A 22,729-nucleotide genomic window follows, 5' to 3' on the forward strand; every position below is an offset into this window, starting at 1 on the left:
CAAGGTTTTCCAAATTATCTTAAAGGGGATTTGCTATTCATCCCATTTGCATCCGATATGATTAAATTGGTGATGGCGAATCGAACCTAAAGGTTAGTATGGTAACACACGCTTTGGAGATTTCTACATACGTATCCATCAATCATTTCTTTGTTCAAGTGGTGCAACATCTTCCTATCAATCAAGTTTTCTTACAATCTTTAGATTCAATTTTATATTAATGGTTGCACCACTCAAAGAAATGAGTTAAGAGGAAGAAACCAACATTTTATTGATATGAAGATATCAACATCACATGAAGAGTATACTCACCTATAATCAAGACTTCGTCCTAAAGTCAAGTCTATGAGGATGATACACTTCCTCTCATTTATTTTATTGTTAATATGAAGTTTTAGATCTTGGCATTAGTATGTTTATGAAAGTTTATATATACTTATAAACTAGTTAAAGTTTACACGTGTTATCAAATCCGGCCTTTAAGAACTCATATTTTTCCCTTCGAAAATAAGTAATGATTTTAGAATAAAACTAGCAAGTTATCCACGCGAATGCATGTAGCGGTATTTTTTACCACATGACTAAGAACATATATATTATAACTATATTTTTTCTTTAATATAAGGAACAACTTCAAATTTTGTTATTTTGAAATTGGTATATTTTTCAAAATTCAATGTCATTCATTGTTCGAACTCACAAATATTAAATATACACAATATCATATTATGGAAAAACTTGATTATATGATCAGGAAGACCAAGAATTGTAAATGTATTTAAAAATTAATGAGTTAATAAATTGAATTTTTGCCCTCATTAATATTACACATATAATAGAATCGGAATTATCTTATTCATTTTTATCACCTAATATTATGAAGTCTAGAAATATTTGCTTCAACTTAATAACTGATTGAATTGAATTATAAATTTTTTTATTTGGAATTAAACTAAAAAATTCATTTATTTGTTCAATAATTTCAATAGTTGATACAAGTATTATCCTTGGTTATAAAAACTTTTCATTTTTTAGTGATCATATAGATCTGGATAAGTACTTTGAGCTATGACATCTATTGGATTATCAAAATTAACAAATGTGTATGTCATTAGGTAGGGAATGACATAGTTATGAGAATTGTAAAGAAAAATAAATAATATAATTTAACTAGTACATACTAATGTTATTATATTTTTTGTGTTAGCGATTATGTAAAATTACAATAGTTTATTACAATATTTTAAAATTGTATCATTGTCTCGATTATATGTCTTCATCCATATAGTTCTTATACAATAATATTTTAATGATCTGTAGAGTATGATAGATGACACATAAAATGAATAAATGATATTAATTGAGAATATTTTTAAGATCTATTTGAATTTGTAATTACTACATATTCCATTTACTATAATTAAAATATGTTATCAAATTTTCTTAATAAATTTAATATATAATTTTAAAATAGAAACTAAATCATCATAATTAAGAGGAGAGATCCACTTTCTACAGGAGTAAGATTTTTAAACTTACTCCCTATCGTAACCATCAATTATAGAGAAATCCAATAGTTTGAATTAGTGAATAGATCTCAACCATTAGTTATGCATATAATTGATGGCTAGGATGAGAAGTAAATATAAAAAAACATACTCTTAATAAGTAGATCTCTACTCCATAATTAGTTCCTTCAATTCCTTAATTATAGAAAAGGAAACACTCATGAATTTTCAACTTTTCTTCTAATTAATATTAAAAATAATTATTTTTATGAAATAAATTAAATATGAAAAGATCTTTTTATTAATTCTAATATAATAGTTCACTCTATTAATAATAAGATTGGATTTATGATATTAAAGTTTTTAAAAATAATTAAATGAGAATGTTTTAAAATCTATTTCAATAATTTAGTATTAAAAGTTGTTATTTTTAAGTAATAAATTCAATGTCTATTATTTTTATGTCAGACATAATAACAAAATATTTCCTTATTAATTGTAATATGATAACACATTCTTTCAATTAATAATAATTAATATGTTAGTATTTATTGTTATTGATAATCAAACCTTAAATCTCATTCACTTTACTCCTAACAATCAAACCACTTTGTAACTCATTTTTTATTGTTTTAAGTTTGTTATGGGTGAGGCTCAAACCCACACCTTTATCCACCTCATTTCTTAAACTCTTTCACCTTAACAATCATGTCATCTTACGACTCTCAAACATCGTTATTATTGCTCCAAATTCCTTATATGCCCCAAATTCCTTAATTCCAGGAACGTAAGGGAACTATCTACAATTCTTCTAATTAATATTAAATATTGTTATTTTCATGAAATATGTGAAGAAAAATTTCAACAGAATTTCATATTAATCATAATATCATAGTTTATTCTTTCTATTAGTAATAAGATTGGTTTTCTCCTATTTATGTTTTAAAAATGATGAAATGATATTAGTTAATAACGTTTTAAGATTTACTTAAATGTGTACTTACAACATATTTCATTTAATGTATTTAAAATATTTTTCAAAATTTTATAACAACTTTAATACATAATTTTAAATCATAATTAATGCATGTTTATCACGAATGTTTTACGTTATATTACATTATAATTTATAATAACTGTTCTTTCTTATATGTTTTGATTTTGGTTAGTAATTGATTATTTTCATTTAGTAACTGATTCGCAAATTTATATTATATTTTTGTAACTTATACAAAAAATTCAGACTATTATATTTGTTCATGAGTTTTGAATCACATGTTACATTATTTATGATATTCAAACAAAATAAAATATAAATGAAATTAATTATTATTTCACAAATTTATTAGTTAAAATTCTACAAATTCATCTACATAAGTAGAATTGGCTAAAATTTAGAAATCATAAATAATTTAAACAAAATATAAATAAAATCAATTGATTATCACAATCAAACTTTATTAGTTATAATTCTGCAAATTTATGTCCATAAGGAGGATTGTTTAAAATTTGGAAATCATAAATAAATTAAAAAAATATATATCAAATGAAAATGAAGACATTATTTTTCTTCATATATAGGAATGCTAAAAATCGAGAAACAAAGAACAAAGACATTACATTTTGTTGTTGACAACCAAACAATACAAATTTCTAAGCAAACAATTAAATAAGGTAATGAGGTTTAAGTAAAATTTCCAAGAGCATAAATATTAAGCCAAAATGAGTGTATTAAACAACATATATATTAAAAATCATCGAATAGAGAAAATAAAATACAAAACTCATAAGTGAGTGAATAACTAATGATGAAGCTAAAAAATGAAGGTACCAATAACTAACCATGACATTTACCTAATTTTAGAGGATGATACACTCTAGATGTTTTTGAAACATGTAAAACAAAAAATTAAAATAATGATTCATTGAATAAAAAAATGTATAAGTAAGATAAGAGATGCAAATAGTGAAAATTAACTTGCAGATATGTTTGAGGGGAGAACCAAACTATAAATAAAGAGAGAAAATGATAACAATGAGACAAGATGAAGAGATAAATATATATCATTTTGGTCACATATATCATTTATTCTTTAATATATACATGATAAATAATATATACATATAACATTTTATATATCAAACTACATAGTCATAATAATAAATAATATTGAGAAGTCTTTATCTAAAATGAGTATGCATTATATTTAATCGGGTCTAGGGTCGGGTCGGGTTTAAAGGCTGACCCAGTCGTTATTTAGGGTCAGGTTAACTTCAGGTCTAGGGCTGGGACCGGGTTCAAAAAAGTGACCCGACCAATATTTAGGGCCGGATAAGGACGAGCCTTAACCCGTCTTAACTCGGCCCATGCTCACCCCTAGGGAAAATGAAGGAGAAGATGTCAAGAAAGGACAAATATACTATGGGAAAGTACATATGATTACCATGGAACCATTTAGGAGGGGAGAAATGATGGAGAATATGACATGTGACAATTGATGAGGTGACGTGAAAGAAGAGATGACATGTGACAATTGATGAAGTGGTGAGAGTTTATTTTGTTATATAATAATAAATAGATAGATAATGAAATGAAATGAAATTAGAGAAAAGGAAGATTGTTGAGAGAAAAAGAATGTTGAAAGAGAAAGAGAGTGATAGACCTCAATAACAATTGAAATGCAATTTAAGATGTAACCATAAAAATGTAATAATTGTTAAGAAATGACAAATATAGTGTGTGAAGGTACATATGATTATCATGGAATCATTTAGGAGAGGAAAAATGAAGGACAAGATGTCAAGAAAGGACAAATATAGTGTAAGAAGTATATATGATTACCATGGAACCATTTAGGAGGAGAGAAATGAAGGAGAAGATGACATCTGTCAATTGATGAGGTGACGTGAATGAGAAGATGTCATGTGGCAATTGATGAAGTAGTGATAGTTTATTTTGTTATATAGTAAATAGATAGATAGATGTTATGGCATTATATATATATGTACTTTATAATGAATATGGTTGGGGGATATATTGCTTTCAATTGGTGATTTTTTATCCATGATTAAATGCCATTTTATTTTACTATATGAGGATTATGAAAATTTAATGAAAGGCTCACACATTGTTTACTTAGAATATACTTCATTGTTGATATTGGATAACATGTTTTAGTGTGGGAATATGTCTTTCCATGAATTGGTCAGAAAATTCACGGTTTCCTTTTAAGAATTAAATGATTACAAATGACCAAATAGGTTTTAGTTGCCAAAACTAGTGGTTGACATGATCTATGTTAAAAGTCTTGGTCTTCAGTTCAATACTTACTGCATCCAAACTTTTGTTTTTATTCGCTGCAGTTTGAATTTAATTGAATTAATATTCATTCTGAAGCAGTAGATCAGTTCATGAAGTTGCATTGTTCACTGGTTGTAAAATTTTAATTTTGCACTGTACCTCGTTTTAGTATATATTACTAATATAGTGTCAAATAAGACATCGTTTCTTGGTGATTGAGTTGGTGTGAGTCGAGTCTTTTGATCACGCCAATGCTGTGTTTGAAACCCGTTGTACTTGGTTTGGGATATTTATTTTCTTCAAAAATGTAGCTTTATTTTTCGAATGAAGAAAAACTGAAACGACATACCTCGCATTCGAGAGCATGTATCTAGAGGTAAGATGAAACAACCTTAACGCTAGGCTACTATATCAATGTTTACATTTATCTCCAGAACATTATATATTATACCGAAATAAATATTATTTTGAACAAATTCAAAATTCAAATAAAACTGGCCATCTCTTGCATATTATTATTCAACATTTGAAGTAAACTAATTAAAGCAAAAAGTTGCTAAAGTAACATCTCTTGTGTGAGTGAGACTTCTCTCCATTAATGGAGAGGCAAATGGTGTATAAAAGTGAACAAAAAGTAACATATATTGACATTTATATCCCTTTTATGTATAATGATGTTACATTTCTACCCTTAAAATACAAAGGAAAAAATCACTTGCCTCTCTATTACTTGAGAGGAGTCTCACTCCTCTTGTGTATAGTGTTCGTAATAAATGTTTAATGTTAGTATCTATATATCTATGAGTGGATTAATTGATATTTTGGAAGGATATACATATACTAGTTGGATAACTTATATTGAAGATCATGCTTCAACAAATGGATGATCTTCAACCTAGGTGGAGGAGAAGTTTCTTGGAGTTCAAAGAAACAAACTCGTATAGTCGACTCCACCATGGCTGTAGAATTTATTATTCTAGCTACAAGTAGTAAAAAGACTGAATGACTAAGAAACTTATTGTATGAAATATCTATTTGGCCAAAGTCAATGACACTAGTATTTATATATTGTGATAGTCAATGTACACTTTCAAAAGCATATAGCTAAGTATATAATAGAAAATCCAAACATTTTGGTTTAAGACATAGCTATATAAAGGATTAATTGCAAATGGAGTAATCTCCATAGTGTTCGTAAGAACTGAAAATAATCTTGCAAATCCTTTGACGAAAGGTTTGACAAAAGATATAGTATTGAAAACATCATTGGTGATGATACTCAAGACCATGTCTAATTGGTCACCAATAGTGTTAACTCAACTTACACTTGAGTAGCATCAAGTCTTGAGTTCAATGGTGGAAATACACTATTAGAATGATTGCAAGTATTTGACTATAGACACATCCCAAGTGATAAAAGTACTTGGACCATAAGTATAAACTTAGAAGGTTGAGTTTTACTCTTAATGGACATACAGCAAGAATTTGCTGGAATGCATATTATGAGTGCATTTCTTATATAGTCTACCTATATAAGAATGAAGTTGGATCGCTTCATAGAGTTAAAGGGCTTCACTCTTAAATTCTCATGAAAAGGGTACATGACACAAGGCCTTATCAAATGTGTTATATTTATAATTCTTTCAATAGTAACGATATTTCATGTGAGTTGTGCACGATTATTCTAATGAATAGTTGTTTCAAAGCTTGCTTACCAAATTCTATTCGGAATAAGTAGAACCTATAACTTACTAAGTAATAGTTCAAATTGTAATATATCATTATCTAAAACCATGATATTTCCAGATTTATGAGATTTCTTATATTTTGAAAATGGTGGGAATTATGAAAGATATTTCCAAAATATCTGAATTCACACATCGAATATATGTATATTTTTGTTTCATGATATTTGAAACAAGATGGTAGTTGGTCTGATGGTTGAATCTCTTGGTAACAAAGTGTAGGTCTCAAGTCCAATCCTCTTGTTGGTATAGATGTGTGTATAAAAATGGAAAGTTGCATGCGCTATACGGAGCACAACCATTGCCAACCCATGGTGCTTACAGTTAAGCTATGGTATCTTTCAATCAAATATTGAACATTTATGATACATGACCATTCAGATCAACTTGTGCAAAATCTTATTAAAGATACATTACTCTTCACCAAGTGATATGAATGTCTCTATAAATAGTGACACTTAAAGGCATAAAAAGGACATACGAATTTTAATATCTAAGAAATCATCCTCAATTTCTCTAACACATGAGAGAAATGTAGGAAACATAAATTTGTAAGCTATTACTGAAAGATATGTTTGTTGTATTTGTGCAAAACACATCAATATTTTCCAAAGTACCCTGAAGGTGATTCAATGTTCATCCCATTTGTATCCAATATACTTAAATTGGTGGGGGCGAATCAAACCTAAAAGTTAATACGGTAACACAGTAAGTTTCTACATGCATACCTAACAACCTTTTCTTTGTTCAAAGTGATGCAATAAGTTTTCTCAAATAAATATATATACATATATATATATATATATATATATATATATATAATTCAAGATTAGTAAGATACCTATTAGTTTATTAACATGTATTAATTAGTAAAACATATAATAATAACATATATAACATTACAATTCAAAATTAATAACATATATAATAATTCATCCATAACAATTTATGGTATATGTTACTTTCAAACCTAGCACCATAGAGTTATAAGATATATTCCAAAATATTAAGACACTGATAAACAATTTAGTAACTAGTAACATATAATACTAACATAACAATGTAATAACATATTTAATACTACAATTCACACAAAATTGTTAATCTAAGCAACAAAATTGGTTAAATAATTTAAGCAACAATATAAAATCATTTCACATTATCTATTTCTTTAATATATGGTTTGGTTCGGTTCAGTTCCAACGGTTCCTAAATTTATATAATCAAGAACCGAATCGAACACAAATAATTTATTGAAAAAATAACCAAACCAACCATGAAACCAACCACGTTTTGTGGTTTGGTTTGTTCCACCGGTTTAAACCGAAAGTGATTACACTCCTAGTCCAAACAAACATAATTACTCAGAAGACAGGGGAGAAAAGGTGGGACTGAGATTGGGGGAAAATCGAATACGGAAATAAAAAAAATAGACCAAATGCATCTCTATTAGAACTAAACACAATGTTACAAAATTGAGAAGAAATTTCTCCTTTGTGTAATCTAATATGAGCATTTGTATAGATGACAAGTGGATAAATAAATAGACAAAAATAGACTTCAAAAAATTTGATGTAGAAAAATATTTTCAAATTTAGAAGTAAATAACCAGAAGACCTAGTCTAGAAATGTGTTTATTGTTGGGTTTATTCAAGTGTAAAGTCACACATTGAATATGTGGGGAGAAGTAAAAAAGTTTACAAGTAGACAATGTTCATGAAACTAATGCCTTAAGGATTTTGGTTCAAGACGTGGTATCTCACTTGTGGATCATCACTCTTCCCATACACCGTTAACAATAGAGCTCCCTAGTGGTCAGAAGCTCCCCGGTCACAGTCTAGTCCAATATTCATTGTATAAAATAAGAGTACAATATTTTAATATTTTAAGTTAATATTATATCATACTAATAATTAGTTTAAACTCATTTTACCTTTAGTTGATTACTTTCATGACTTAGTTTTGGTTGTTAGGTTACTTAGTTTTCATTCTTTTCATATAAACTTTTCAATTTCATTCAATTTATTCAACCAATTCAAATATCATTTCACTCAATTAATTCAATATCATTCAACTTATTCAATGAAATACCCATTATTTTCTTGCTCATTAATATCTAATAACATGAATCTGAGCAAGATTTTAGTCCCAATCATTGTGTTTAAGCAAATAATACTCTACAATTATTGTCCCTTTCCAAGATGACCAAGAATGATGGCTAAGATACTCATTTTCCTCCAACATTCTTTCTGTCTCTATCTCTCTCACCCTCACATTTCCTTCTTTGTTTCTAGGACTCCATCTTTTTACATGGATCCACAACCCCTTATCTCATAGCACAAAGACTCTGTAGTGGAAGATTCTAACAATTTCTTGCTGGATTCTATGGTTTGTGAGTCAAGTTCAAGATTCATCTCACCAACTGGGTTTACAAGAAATAACAACTCGGATGGAGAGTATTTAATGTTTGTGAATGCAGGTGGTGAAGCTTTTAATGAAGCAGATCGTGAAATAACTTTCCTGGTTGACACCTATTTTGATGGAGTGACACTCCTCTCCATTAATGGATAGAGAAGTGTTATGTAAAAGTAAAAAAAAGAATACAACGCTTGATGGCATTTATATCCCTTGAGAATTGATGGTGGGAATGTTTTTTGCACGGATCAGCAGATAGTGGTAGTTGGAGATGTTGGAATTTCTGACAATTTATGGGTCACAAATATAATTCTATAATTGTGCTATGACCATTATTTAATTAGCCAAATATAAAATGGTCTTCAAGAATTAATTTGGTAGCTAAGGACATATGTGTCATGAAATATTATAAGTGTAGATACCTTCAGACAATTTCTCTATCCATTAATCCCCATTTGTAGAGCATAGGTTTGGTTGAGTAACTGATAAGAATAAAAAGGTAGATGGATAAGGAGTTGTGCATTAGGACATAACCCATCAGAATTACATGAGTGAAAAATAGAATTCTCTCCTTGGCTTTTTGATTCCCCTCTAGAGAAACATAAGGAAAACCATCAGGTTCTATCATCTGGAAGATCTTCATACCCACATACCCTTGAGAATTCCAAAATGGCTAATCAAAGTATGCTTTTCTTCTTTACTATGAAATCAATTGGGGTTTCTTCGGTCTAAATGAGGGTTGTTCCATTTGGGTTTATGTATGGGCATAAACATGTTGTTATAAGAACAAAGCCCTGATCATTAGGTTTTCCGCATTCAATCAAAGGGATTATTCAGAAAAATCCAACAGGAGATTACCCGTTTATCTATCAATAGACTCATTAGGAAGTTTTTGTTTTAGGTATGGAAATATCCCCCTGGAAACTATGTTATTGATCTTCATTTTGTAGAGATCATTAACACAAGTGGACCAAAAGGAACGAGCTTATTCAATGTATACATCCAATAGGAAAAGGTTTTGTTTGAATTTGATACCTTTTCCATTGTTGGAACCAATAAGTGGTTGTTGAAGCCTATGAAGTATGGATACAGATATTGTGTTGTATACAATACATATTCGATACGTCAACACATATTTTTTCTAAAATATAGTATATAATATGTTCAGGGATACGTGTATAAAATAGTAAAAATACATAAAATATGATAAAATTATAAATTTAAATCAAAATATCTAAAGTAGAAAATATAATGGAAAATTTAAATCATTTTACTCCAAAATTCTAAGTACGAAAACTAGACAATATAGAAGAATAGTTCATAAAATTAATAGAACTTATCCTATATTATCCTATTTTTTGTTGAAAACGTATCAGATATGTATTTTCATCTTTTTTTTTAATTTTTGGACACTCTAGAAATATGTATCCTTCACAAATTCAAATATATCTGTATCGGATACGTGTGTGATACCAATATGTGATAATATTCAATGGAGCCAATAAACCACTGCACTTGATTTATTGAAGTGTCTATATGAAAGATGATGGAGTAATACTCATAAGATTTGAAAGTATAAATTGGAAGACCACTAGTCAGTGGGATTTGCATAATGAAAATAACAAGACCTTGATGTTATTTTCTGTTTTGTTTCACCTTGTTGTCGGGTCTTGAGATACAAAGAGTCGGTCCCAACAAGAAAATAAGTAATATTATTATATGTGTCATTGATTGAAAATGGCTATATGTGGATAGAGGTGTTAAACAAACTAACCCATTTTGGGTTGTGGTTGTGAGTTGTGGCAGGCTGGTCCGCATAATAATACTAAAAAATATTAATTTATAATTTGACATATTTCATCTATTTAATATAAATATATATAATTTTGATATTAATGTATAATTTTTTAACACACTTGTTATGTCCAATACAACCAAACTTATAAATTTAATGTCTTACTTGTGAGTTAAGACGTAATGTCAAGTTCATGTATATGATTTTTAATATAATACATATTAAATCTCTCATTTCTGTTGGACTATTACTCCATAAACAATATAATTTGTAATTTCATTTTAATATATAAACATTTGGATACTATCAAAATATTATCACTTTGGTTTATAGTAATGATAATATAGACTCAAGATTAGAATGAATTCTCTATGGTAAATAATTATGTTATCTTTTAGTTTTGTTGTAAAAGTTATTTTATTTATTATGTTTTTTTGTAGAAATTAAATCTAATTAAATACATAATTAAGAAATGAAAAGTGAAATCTATATGGTTTAATATCTTCTACTTGATTTGATACACTATTTTATTATTATTGTGCTTAAAAGGATATGTGCAAAATATGATAAATAATATAATACTTAACTTTATAACATTATTATTTATAAATATTTATGTTATTGACATTACTATATTCTTTCTTCAAAGTTCATAACAAAATACATATTATATATTTTTTATTAAAAGTTTTGTTGAAAGATAATTTTTACCTAAGACTTATTACAAAGTCAAAGGTCCCAAAAAGATTAAAAAAATAAGGAAAACAGGTAGCCCGAATCCGTCGGGGTAAGCCTATCCCAAGCCCAATTTTAATATAATCCGATCGGGCCGAGCTAAAAAGCCCAGATTCAATAAAAAGTACCACAAACATGCCTACCACCTCTATATGTGGGAATGAGATTTTATTTTATTTTATAAAACATGGCTACCACCAATTACCTCCATTTCATTCCATTATACTTATTACCCCTCTTACACACACAATACCATCACAATGTGCGTTTTGCAACAATGAAGCTTCATTATCAACAAAGTAGAGCCAATGGAATTAATTCCATGGAGAAAATGTCAACATTTCTGACCAAGAAGATCAGTAGAAGTCATTGGTCCCAAATAATCAATCCTCTTTTCAATATCAATTCAATAGAAGTCTTATGGCATGCTGGTCAAGATTTCTGACCAAGAATATAACTAAGTGATTGAGAATCCAATAATATTAGGATCAATATTCTAATCAATTCTTCTTTCTTTCAATCAATAGTCAATTTTGCTTCTTCATTCAAGATTCAATTATTAGAATCATACTTCAAATCAAGATTCCAAGTTGGAAGTTATAAATATCCACTCACTGGCTTGAGGGGGTATTGAAAATATTTTAGAGATTATTTTAGAAGTTAATTATGTAATTGGAAAGCTAGGTAGTTAGTTATGAGTTAAAGTTAGTTTGTTAACTTTGTATCATTCATTGCTTGGATCACAAGCTTCCTATTCTTTATATAAATAAGTCACCATTAGATTCACTTTCAATTAATGATAATGAGGTAGATTTACATATTCATAATTAGAAATCAATGAGCAAGAAAAGAATGTGTATACCATTAAGTGAATTGAATGAAATAATATTGAATTGATTGAATGAATTTAATTTAATTGAAAAGTTACAAGGAATGTTTTATATAAATGAAATGAAACTAATTAACCTAACAACGAAAACTAACTAATCAAACCAATCAACTAAAAGGTAAATGAGTTTAAATCAATTACCAACCCAATATAATATTAGCCTAAAATGTCTTAATATATTTCAACACCCCCTCAAGCTAGAGTGTAACACCTCAGCCTTGACATGCGACATATCGAACCCATGAATTTACTAAGTGTGTCACCAATTAAGCTTAAATATTCTTGTAGTATTTTATTCTCCCTAAAGGGAGTTTTCGCAACTCGAACCAATGACCTCAGGAACTTATAGTCATTGATTTCATTAAATTTCTATCATTAAGCTATAACAGCTTAGACCTTACTTATTTATAAATTAGTTTTTATTGTATAAATTAATTTAGAAAATTTATATTAAATTCAATATGACTTGTGGATAATGTTTTACCTTTTAGTGTAGTATTCATTGTTATTGTAAAAATTCATTCTATCTTATTAATGTGTTTTGTTTAGAATTTTAATGAGATACTTTATTATTAATTAAGGAGATTATTAATAATTTGGTAATTTGTAGGCTTCTACATATTATTATTTTTTATAATGGAAATTAGGGTATTACACAAGAGCCAAATGAAGAGAGAGATAAGGGTTTGATTTAGTTGAACATTTTTTTCTTAGTTGTAAATTTGTTTCCTCTGTCTCTGGAAAGAGATTTATTCTTGGCTTCTAGTGTCTACCATAAATCCTACAACAATTGTTGATTCGTTGAATATGGATGATGATATTGGTAAAAATGTAAAAGGTCATAAGTTAAGGAGGATGGTGTGGTTTGCTGTGATGTGGTTTATATGGATTATGAGGAATGACCTCATCTTTGCTAATAAATATGTGAGTTATATGCATATTATGAATTTGATTCGAGCAAGATCTTGGACTTAGTGTAGTGCAAAAATTGGTTCAACTTCTTTGATGTTCCTAAATTGGTGTAATGATCCTTTGTCTTGCATTAATTTGTATTCCAAAAAGATTACAAATTAATCTTTCTTGTATTGGGTTAGCACCCCTTATGGTTCTTTAATAAAATTTGCTTATAAAAAAGTTTAGTTCAAGTTAATTTTTAGTACAGAAATCCTACTGGACCAAACTTGTTATCAAACGTTCGGTTTGGTTTTGTTTGATTCATCGATTGACTTGTTTTATTCATTTTTAATGTAACTAGAAGTTACCCGTACATTTGCTCGGGATGATAATTTGTTGCTGCATGGTTTAGAATACAAATGTTACTTGTGCATTCATATGGTTAGAAACATACATGTTACCCATACATTTATATTGTTAAGAACACTATGTTACCCATGCATTTGCATGGTTAAAAACATACATGTTACTCGTATATTCATATTGCTAAAAACACACATGTTAATTGTACAAATGAACAATGATCTAACCTCTTCAAACACATAAAGAAAATAAATGACAATTTCAAATTTAATTTTTCTAATGAAAATAGGGAAACCGAAACGTGATATTATGTGATTTTTTAAAAATAAATATTTAAAAAGTTATAAAAAAACAAATGATTTTTTCAAACCCGGTGGTTAATAATAAACTTAGTACCATCATTGGTCTCAATGGTCTACTGTGGAAAATATCCAATCTTGCATCAATAATGATGGTCATAATGAGGATTTGCTTGATCAAGAGGGTATTGCTCAACTCAATCTGCTGAAGGCTTTGTCTATGGAAGAAGATTTTTGGAAAGAAAAGTCTAGAATCAATTGGCATATGAGTGGTGATAGAAACACAAGTTTCTTTCACAAAATTACTAAGATTAGGCAGGTCTCTAAGTCCATGACAATGCTTAAAGATGGTGATAGAATCATATCAAATAAGGAGGAATTAGCCACTCATACTCTGGATTATTTCACTGCTCTGTTTGCTACTCCAAATGATTCTTCCCCTAATCACTTGATTCAGGAAGTCATTCCTAAGCTGGTGCTCCCTCAGGAAAATCTTAACCTCATTAGTATACCTTATGAGGAGGAAATTAAAGCTGTTGTTTTTTCCCTCAATGGTGAGGGGGCCCCTGGCCCTGATGGTTTTGGGGGGAGTTTTTATCAAAGCTATTGGAACATAATTGGTAAGGATGTTTGCTCCTCTGTCCAACAATTCTTCTCTCAAGGTTGATTGTTGCCTAATCTGAACTCAAACTGTGTGATCTTGATTCCTAAGTTTGCTAATGCTGATAAGATTGAAGACTTTAGGCCCCATTGTTCTTGCTAATTTCTAATTCAAGATCATTACTAAGGTTTTAGCAGACATATCATCCTCTATTGCCTCTAGGATAATATCTCCTCATCAGAAAGGTTTCATTAGGGAAAGAAATATTGCTGATTGAATTTGCACCGCATCTGAAGCTATTAATATCCTGGATCACAAATGTTTTGGTGGAAATCTAGAAATCAAGTTTGATGTTAAGAAAGCTTTTGATACTATGGACTAGAATTTTCTGCTCCAAACTCTTAAGGTTTTTTGTTTTCATGATCAACTCATCCAATGGATGAAGGTTATCCTTCATTCAGCTATGCTCTCCATTAATGTGAATGGCCAAAATGCTGGTTTCTTCAAGTGTTCTAGGGGTGTGAGGCAGGGGGGTCATCTTTCTCCTTTGCTTTTTTGTTTGGCTGAAGATGTGTTGAGTAGGGGTATTTCAAACCCGGTGGTTAATAATAAACTTAGTACCATCACTGGTCTCAATGGTCTTAGCACTCCTAACCATGTGTTGTATGATGATGATATTCTTATTTTTGCAAAGGAATGAAGAGAGAGTTACTTGATTTAAGGCAACTTACCAATTACTATGCTCAAGCCTCTGGTCAATTCATAAATCCTAGTAAGTGCAAATTCTACACTTCTAATACATCTCCTAGGAAAATTGCTAATCTCTCATCCTATTTGGGTTTTAAAGCTGGTTGTCTACCATTCACTTACTTGGGGTCCCTCTCTTTAAAGGGAAGCCTAGAAAGATTCACTTGCAACCTATTGCTGACATAATCTTGAGTAAACTCTCCAAATAGAAAGGTCACTCTCTATCAATCATGGGCATAGTTGAATTGGTTAAATTTGTGATCTATAACATGTTAGTCTTTAGTTTTCATGTTTATGCTTGGCCTATTCAATTGAAGAACTTGGACTCTTGCATCAGGAACTTTATTTGGTCAGGGATTACCAAAACTAGAAAACTTGTCATTGTGTCTTGGTCTCAAGTTTGTTCCCTAACTAATATTGGAGGTCTTGGTATTAGATCCTTAAAGATGTTAAACCAGACTGCTCTTACTAAACTTGCTTGGGACATGATGAGTTGTGATAAGGATTGGCCTATCCTCTACATAAAGAGATTTGGCTATGCTAATAATCCTACAAGTAGATACTTCAAATCTTCCATCTGGCCTGGCATTAGGCTGAATTGGCATGTTGTTATTGATAACTCTATTTGGATCATAGGGAAAGGGCAAAACATTAGTTTTTAGAAAGACAACTGGTTGGGAGTACCCTTGGTGGACCTCTTAAATATCCCTCAAGATTGGCACTGTCTTTTAAAAGCTAACATTGCAGACTTCCTTAACAATTCAAATTGGACTCTTCCTAAACTGTTGGTGGATCATTTCCCTTTTCTGCTTGATCAAATAACCACAACCAATTCTTCTGGTGGTCAGGATTTACTCTGTTGGAAAGGCACTTCTGATAGAGTTCTCACCCTTAAAGAGGCTTACAACTGTCTATCTCCAGCTTCCAATCCTATAAATTGGTACATAACCATTTGGTCAATGGTCATCCCTCCATCAAAGTCCTTTGTAACTTGGAGATTAATCAACAACAAAATGCCTTGTGATGACAACTTGCAAAAGGGAGGTTGCAACATGGTTTCAATGTGCAGCCCGTGTTTGGCATCAGATGAAACATCTGCTCATCTTTTTCTGAATTTCCCTTTTGCTCTTGCCATGTGGAATTCGATCAATTGCATCTTCAATATCAGTTTGGACACTTCTTCAATCATATTTATTCTTCTTGCCTGTAGAAAGGATTGGTGTGACCAAATCAAGGACTTGTTTACTCCTTACATAATTCATTCTATCAGCACAATTTGGTGGTGCAGAAACTTCAATGGTGGTTGCCTGGTGTAAATACCCAATTTTGTCTGGGGTAAAAATTTCAAAACAAAATAAGGGAAATCATAATTTCAAATGTTTGTGACAACTGAGCTTGGTTGGCCTATTCGGTTAAGAGTGTAACCCTAATCTAAACCCCTTATATAAACACTCTTTTAGAAACAAAGAAAGGGGAGCAGCCAACAAAAAAAGAATGATAGAAAAGCCATCAGGAGGCAAACCTAGAAAAAGAATAGAGAAAAAAGAGGGTAACTAGTTGCAGGACAGTGTTGGATGCAATGTGTAACATATGCAACCAACATGTCCTCCTGTAAAGAGTTGATAGCAAGACTAAAGGTAGTGAATTCATTGCAGCAAAATTTGTTGCCAACCTTATTACAAAAGTTGGGGCTGCACGTGTTCTAGCTTGTGACCATTATCTAGGGAAGTCTATGGGTTATTTTGATATTCCTAAGGGGCATGTTCATTGTCAACCTGTGATCTTTGATTATTTTTCCAACAAGAGTGTAAGTTCAAATGACTTCGTAGTTATTTGCTCTAATATTGGTCATGTTGCTAGGGCATGTGCTGGTGAAAACAAGATTATAAGATGCACCTTTAGCCATTATAGACAAGAGGAAACATGGATGATGGGAACAATTGCAACTTCTCCTGGAGAAATCATCCAATTATGCTTAGTTGGCAATTCATTTCCTATCTAGTAAATGATGCTAAATGAATTTAATTACAAGAGCACACTTGGTTTATGTGCTATGACTCACAGGTATAATTATCAACTAAACTTACCTTTTGTTTAATTATAGTATTACTAGCATCTTTAGTGCATCATGTATATATAAATATTCATGCATTCATGCTACTGTTCTTTTTTTGTTTTAATTTTTTGAAGTATTTTTTTTTGTATATTAAGGTTGGTTTTAAATAGTGATTCTAAAAATAATTTTATTTTGTTATTCATGAATTTTGTGCCTTCGTAAAAATAATTGGGATAAGAATAAAATGATCTATCTAAGGATATGTGTCTCAATGAATTATTTTATTTTTGACTTGGATATATAAAATAGTAGTGATAAAATGGTCTCTTTGAGGACATGAGTCTTGTTAGAATATTTTATGTCAACATTTTTTTATATAAAAGAGAAGAAAAAAGAATAAATTAGTTCCTTTGGACCTTGTCTCTTGTTTTGGGTTATTTTTATTGTCCCTTTTATTAAAATAGTTACAAAACAAGGTGAGGTGGCTCCACTATAGACTTTGTGTCTTGTCGTGTTACCTTATCTTGTTAAATTTTTGAGTAATAATTTAATAAAATTAATGAGAGATAATGCACTATGGAACTCGTGCCTTGTCGCATTATCTCAATTTGACATTTTAAAAATAAGTTAATTAAATCAATGAGATGTAGTGCACTATGGCTTGTGCCTTGTCGTGTTACCTTAAATTGACATTTTCAAAACTAAATCAAGAAGAGGTAGTGCACTATGAGACTAGTGCCTCGTCGCGTTATTTTATCCTATTATTTAAAAAAATATCAATCAGTCAACTTTTTTTTTAAAGAACTATGTAGCCTTGATTTCTTTATTGCAATTAGATATGTATGAGTAGTTATTTCCATGTCAGACACAAAAAAATAAAAAAAATGTTTTTGTATTTCTTTATTTGTTTTAATAAATGTGATGGTAAAATTAATGTTTTGAATAAATATCCATATAACTAATCTAGGTACCGTTTTTATAACGGGCGGTATGAGGTGTCTAATACCTTCCTCATCCGTAACGGACTTCTGAACTCAATTTCTATTTTTGAGCAAATCAACCATATTTTCAAAATTTAGTTTTTCATGTTTTCCCTCTAAAAACATCGATGACGACTCTGTTGCATTTAATTGCATATTTCTCATCGCACCCACGAAAGCGTGGTAGAGACACCTGACCTGCTCTGCTGAGTTCTATGGCAATCAGGATGCCCTTTTTGTGGAGCTTAATGCAGCAATTAACACAATTCAGTTTGCTATTTCAAATGGTTGGAATACGGTTTGGCTTGAATGTGACTATTCTATTGTGGTTGACATCTTCAAGGGTAAACATAAACTTCCTTGAAAGCTTCTAAACAAATGGCTGCTATACAAAGCAACTATGGTAGGAATGGATTGCCTTATATCTCATATTTATAGGAAGGAAAATCGTGTGCAGATAAATTGGCAATTATGGGATCAATACCAAAACCAACTCTAGTTGGTCTACACTTCCTCACTTTATCTTCAATGAATATTTTAGAAATAGGAATCTACTTCCTAACTATAAATTTGTTTCTCATTGATCCTCTCTTTGTAACTTGGTTCTATCTTTAATATATCTCGAGGTGTGGTTGCACCTTCGGTTTAAAAAAAAACATGTGGATGAGATATGTGAGTAATAAAGAATATTAAAGTTGTGGTTAGAAAGCAAATGGTCAGATGACACGTGAATGTTATATGTGATGAAGAAAAATTAATGGTGTAAGATATATATGAAAATGATAGTGTGTATGAGCTCATCATAAGAGTATGAAGATGTTTCGGATGGAAAAAAGTAAATAAGAACATGACATGTGTCCAAGAGGAATTGTGTTGGAGACTTTTATATATATATATATATATATATATATATAGCTAAATAGATGTTATGTGTAGATTGGTGAAAAAGTATCAACTTTGGTTGATATGAACAAATTGCTGAACTAAGGCATTAAAATTTTGAAACCAAAAGGCCTCAAATTTTGGCAGTTACACTGAAAGTTTCAGTTCCCAAGTAGTTGGAGAAATTTCATTTCCGGCATGTTTTATTTATCAGTAGTCTTTATTTGGTCCATCTATAGATACGGAAAAGAATGCACATAATCTAAACTCAATTGAGATTTGCACCTTAGTCGAATCTCATATAAAGAGGCGATGCCTTCTTTCTTCACTAGCGAAACCAAAATCTCACAACCTCAATTGCTCTCTTGTAGCACTTGAGTATATAATAATTCACGCAAGCATCAATTTGATAGCAACATAACAATATATAAAGTTGAAAGTATAGGTAACAACACTACTCACTACTCCAACCAACTATTTGGTTCCAACCATTTAGGAAGAAGTCGAACCGTGAACCAAACCAATTAATTGAACTGAAACTTATTTTTTGGTTCAGTTATGTGCAATTTTATTGGATTCGTAGTTCAATCTCGAATCACTTACAGGGTGTAAGAGTGACAAAAAAAGAGAAAATAGACATGAAAAACAAAGCCTTTTTAGGATTCAGGTATCAAATATTTCTATAGGGAATTAGGTTTTAAGTGAATCGAAAGGCTAAAATGTTCCAACCGTTCCATATAAAATACAAAAAATGCCCAAGTATGTTATCCTTTTTGCCTTTTTCACATCAAAAGTAAGCAAATAAATATCAATCTTATGTAAAATTACTAAAATTCTCTTACAGTTTTACTTCTCCATAAAATCTAAAATCACCCTACACATATATATTGTATATCGGAATCTGCATATCATATATGACATACCATATTCTTTATAAAAAAATTCTTATAACAACAATTAAACAAAGTCACATATCACATAGAATCAGATGCCACTCTACATGTACCACTAACCATGTAACTATAGTAATTATAGTCTGTAAACGTCTCACTATTTTGGTCTCTAAACATCTCACTATTTTGGTTAGGTCTCTGCACGTAGTTATACTTTCCAAGGTCTCTGTGAGGTACCAAAACAAAAAGGAAATAAGGATTAATTTCTCTGAATTTTAAATATATAAAGACTCAGTATCAAACTTTTAGACTATAGGTATCAAAACCAAAATAATGAAAAACAATATGATCAAAATAAATAAAACATGCTTTATCAAATTTTCCAAAACAACAAGACATCTCAAAAAGCTACAAGACAAGTTGGAGTCTAATTCAACAGATAACTGACATCATAAAATGTAAAACCCTTTACTTTATTGGACTACGTTAAGAAAGACTAAAAGAACTTTTAACACAAAGTGGACTACCATATGCACCTCATGAGAATAGAGAGCTTATTCTCCAAATTGCTGCACCCATCAAGCAAGGAAAAGGAACACTTTTTCTTAATTGTACCTTTTAGAGAAACTTTGACTAGATCCATGGTTCATGGCAGAAGGAATAAATAGTTTGTTGAATCTAGCATTGTCAATTTGAGAAACAGTTGGCCTTACCTCATCAGAACCAATGGATGGTGCAGCAGCAGATAATCTGGTTACTTCAGAAGATGAGTTTCCATAGACATTATTAACTCCTGGACTGAAAATATTCTTGTTAATCTGAAGTTGAAGGTTTTGCTGATGTTTGTTATTGTTCACTGGAGCCATCATGTTCCAACTAGCCATAGGGTTGTTTTTCTGAATTCTTGTATTGTAGATTGACCTTATATCCTGAACCATATTCATACCATCTCTTGTAGGTTCTAGAATATGATCATTTTGAAGATTTGACAACTTAGGCATTTGGAAAGTGTTGTTTCCATTTGTGTGACTTAGATAGTGATTGCTCCTTGAAGTCATGTCATGGAAATCAAGTTGGTAGTTATTGTAAGGCTTTGAAAGATTATGACAGGTATAAATGTCAGCATCACCTAGTTGCCTTGATCTCTTCTTAGAATTTGGTCTAAGAACCATGTTGTTTGTTGGAATACTTGCTTCCATCTGAACCATATTGGCATTCTGGAATTCCTTGTGCTCTTCCAAATTATGAAAATTTGCACCATCATTAATAGTAAATTCTACATCAAAATCATCAAACTCATCAGCAAGCCCAACATTGCTTTCATGCAAAAAATATGGGAACCTTTCAGGATACATCTTCCTAACCAAGGATTCTTCTTCATTTATAATAGCCTTCCAAGTAGCAATCTCCTTACCAGTCATCTTATCTTGTAGGCACTTTGATTGGCCCACGACTCGACGAATCTTATCGAAATCCGGGGATATGTGCTTAATCACACCAGTGAGGACAACAATCTTCCAAGCCTTCTTCAAATCATGAGGCTTCTTATAAGGAGGAGGACCTGGATCCTGAGCAAAACCCAATTGAGGCAACCATGCTTCATTCCCTTTAGGCCACCATGGTGGTGCAATACCATTATCCAAAGGGAACTTCCTTTGTGGAGGGTCACAATTAAACATTAGGGCTGACAAAAGTGACCCAAGGGTAGTGTCCTGAAGTTCATTCAAACTATGATGATCACATGCATCAGTATTACTATCTCCATTTATTGCAACATTTGTTCCATTTTCTGCTTCATACTTGGCTATTGCAGCTGGACCATTGCGATCAAACTTGACATTTTCCTTCCACCATTGTCGAAGATTCTCTGAAGCTCCAACTATTGGCTTCCCATTCTCACAAACTATGCCATACACAAAACCTTGAGCATTACAAAATTCCACCATCTTCAGCATATGCTTCAATATACTATTTTGTGCAATGGACATAATCTCCCTTTTGCTATGTTCTGATAATATGGCTTCATCAGTATCTATGCTCTCTCCTTTGAGCTGCTTCAATAGATTTTGATCAATCCTTATTCTCTCTTCAAGTTCCTCCACAGTTATTTTTCCATTGCCATTTCTTTCTGGTCTTGAGAAACTAAAGTTGTTGAAAAAATGTTCCATTGCTTCTTAGATCATATATCAGTATCCCCTTTCTTATATATTTTTCAGTACCTCCTGCAATAAGCATAAATCAGCTCTTATTAGTGTCACATTCCTAGAATAATCAACAATATTAAAAATCCACCACCAATGAATTATATGGCATAACATTCATTTCAAAGTTTATGACATTTTAGAAAAATGAATATTTTTTATTTTAGTTATCATTGCATCATTCAATATTAAAATTTAATAATTATTGACTTTTGAATATAACTAATATAAATGATTAATAGATGACGTATTAACTGTATATAAATATATTAATAATGTATAGATATTATATTCAATTTTATTCTTTTTTTATTATCTTGCTAATACCTTTGTTCCATAATTGAAAATAGTGCGTATCAATGGAGTAATATTTTTTTGATGTTTTAATAAAGAGTAACTTAGTAAAATATAATTACATATTTCTA

General features: G+C 30.5%; 1 protein-coding gene across 1 annotated transcript; it reads right to left on the reverse strand.

Annotated features, from left to right (window-relative positions):
* Positions 20,709 to 22,271, reverse strand: LOC109353975 (ETHYLENE INSENSITIVE 3-like 1 protein). Its single transcript, XM_019596330.1, has one exon. It carries the CDS (start codon positions 22,269 to 22,271, stop codon positions 20,709 to 20,711), a length of 1,563 nt encoding a protein of 520 aa, XP_019451875.1.

Source organism: Lupinus angustifolius, chromosome LG08, assembly GCF_001865875.1.
Source record: "Lupinus angustifolius cultivar Tanjil chromosome LG08, LupAngTanjil_v1.0, whole genome shotgun sequence".
Lineage (NCBI taxonomy): Eukaryota > Viridiplantae > Streptophyta > Magnoliopsida > Fabales > Fabaceae > Lupinus > Lupinus angustifolius.

Bases quoted from the DNA above. Each gene is read 5' to 3' on its own strand.
- LOC109353975 (XM_019596330.1), bottom strand. From the start codon at position 22,271: ATGGAACATTTTTTCAACAACTTTAGTTTCTCAAGACCAGAAAGAAAT.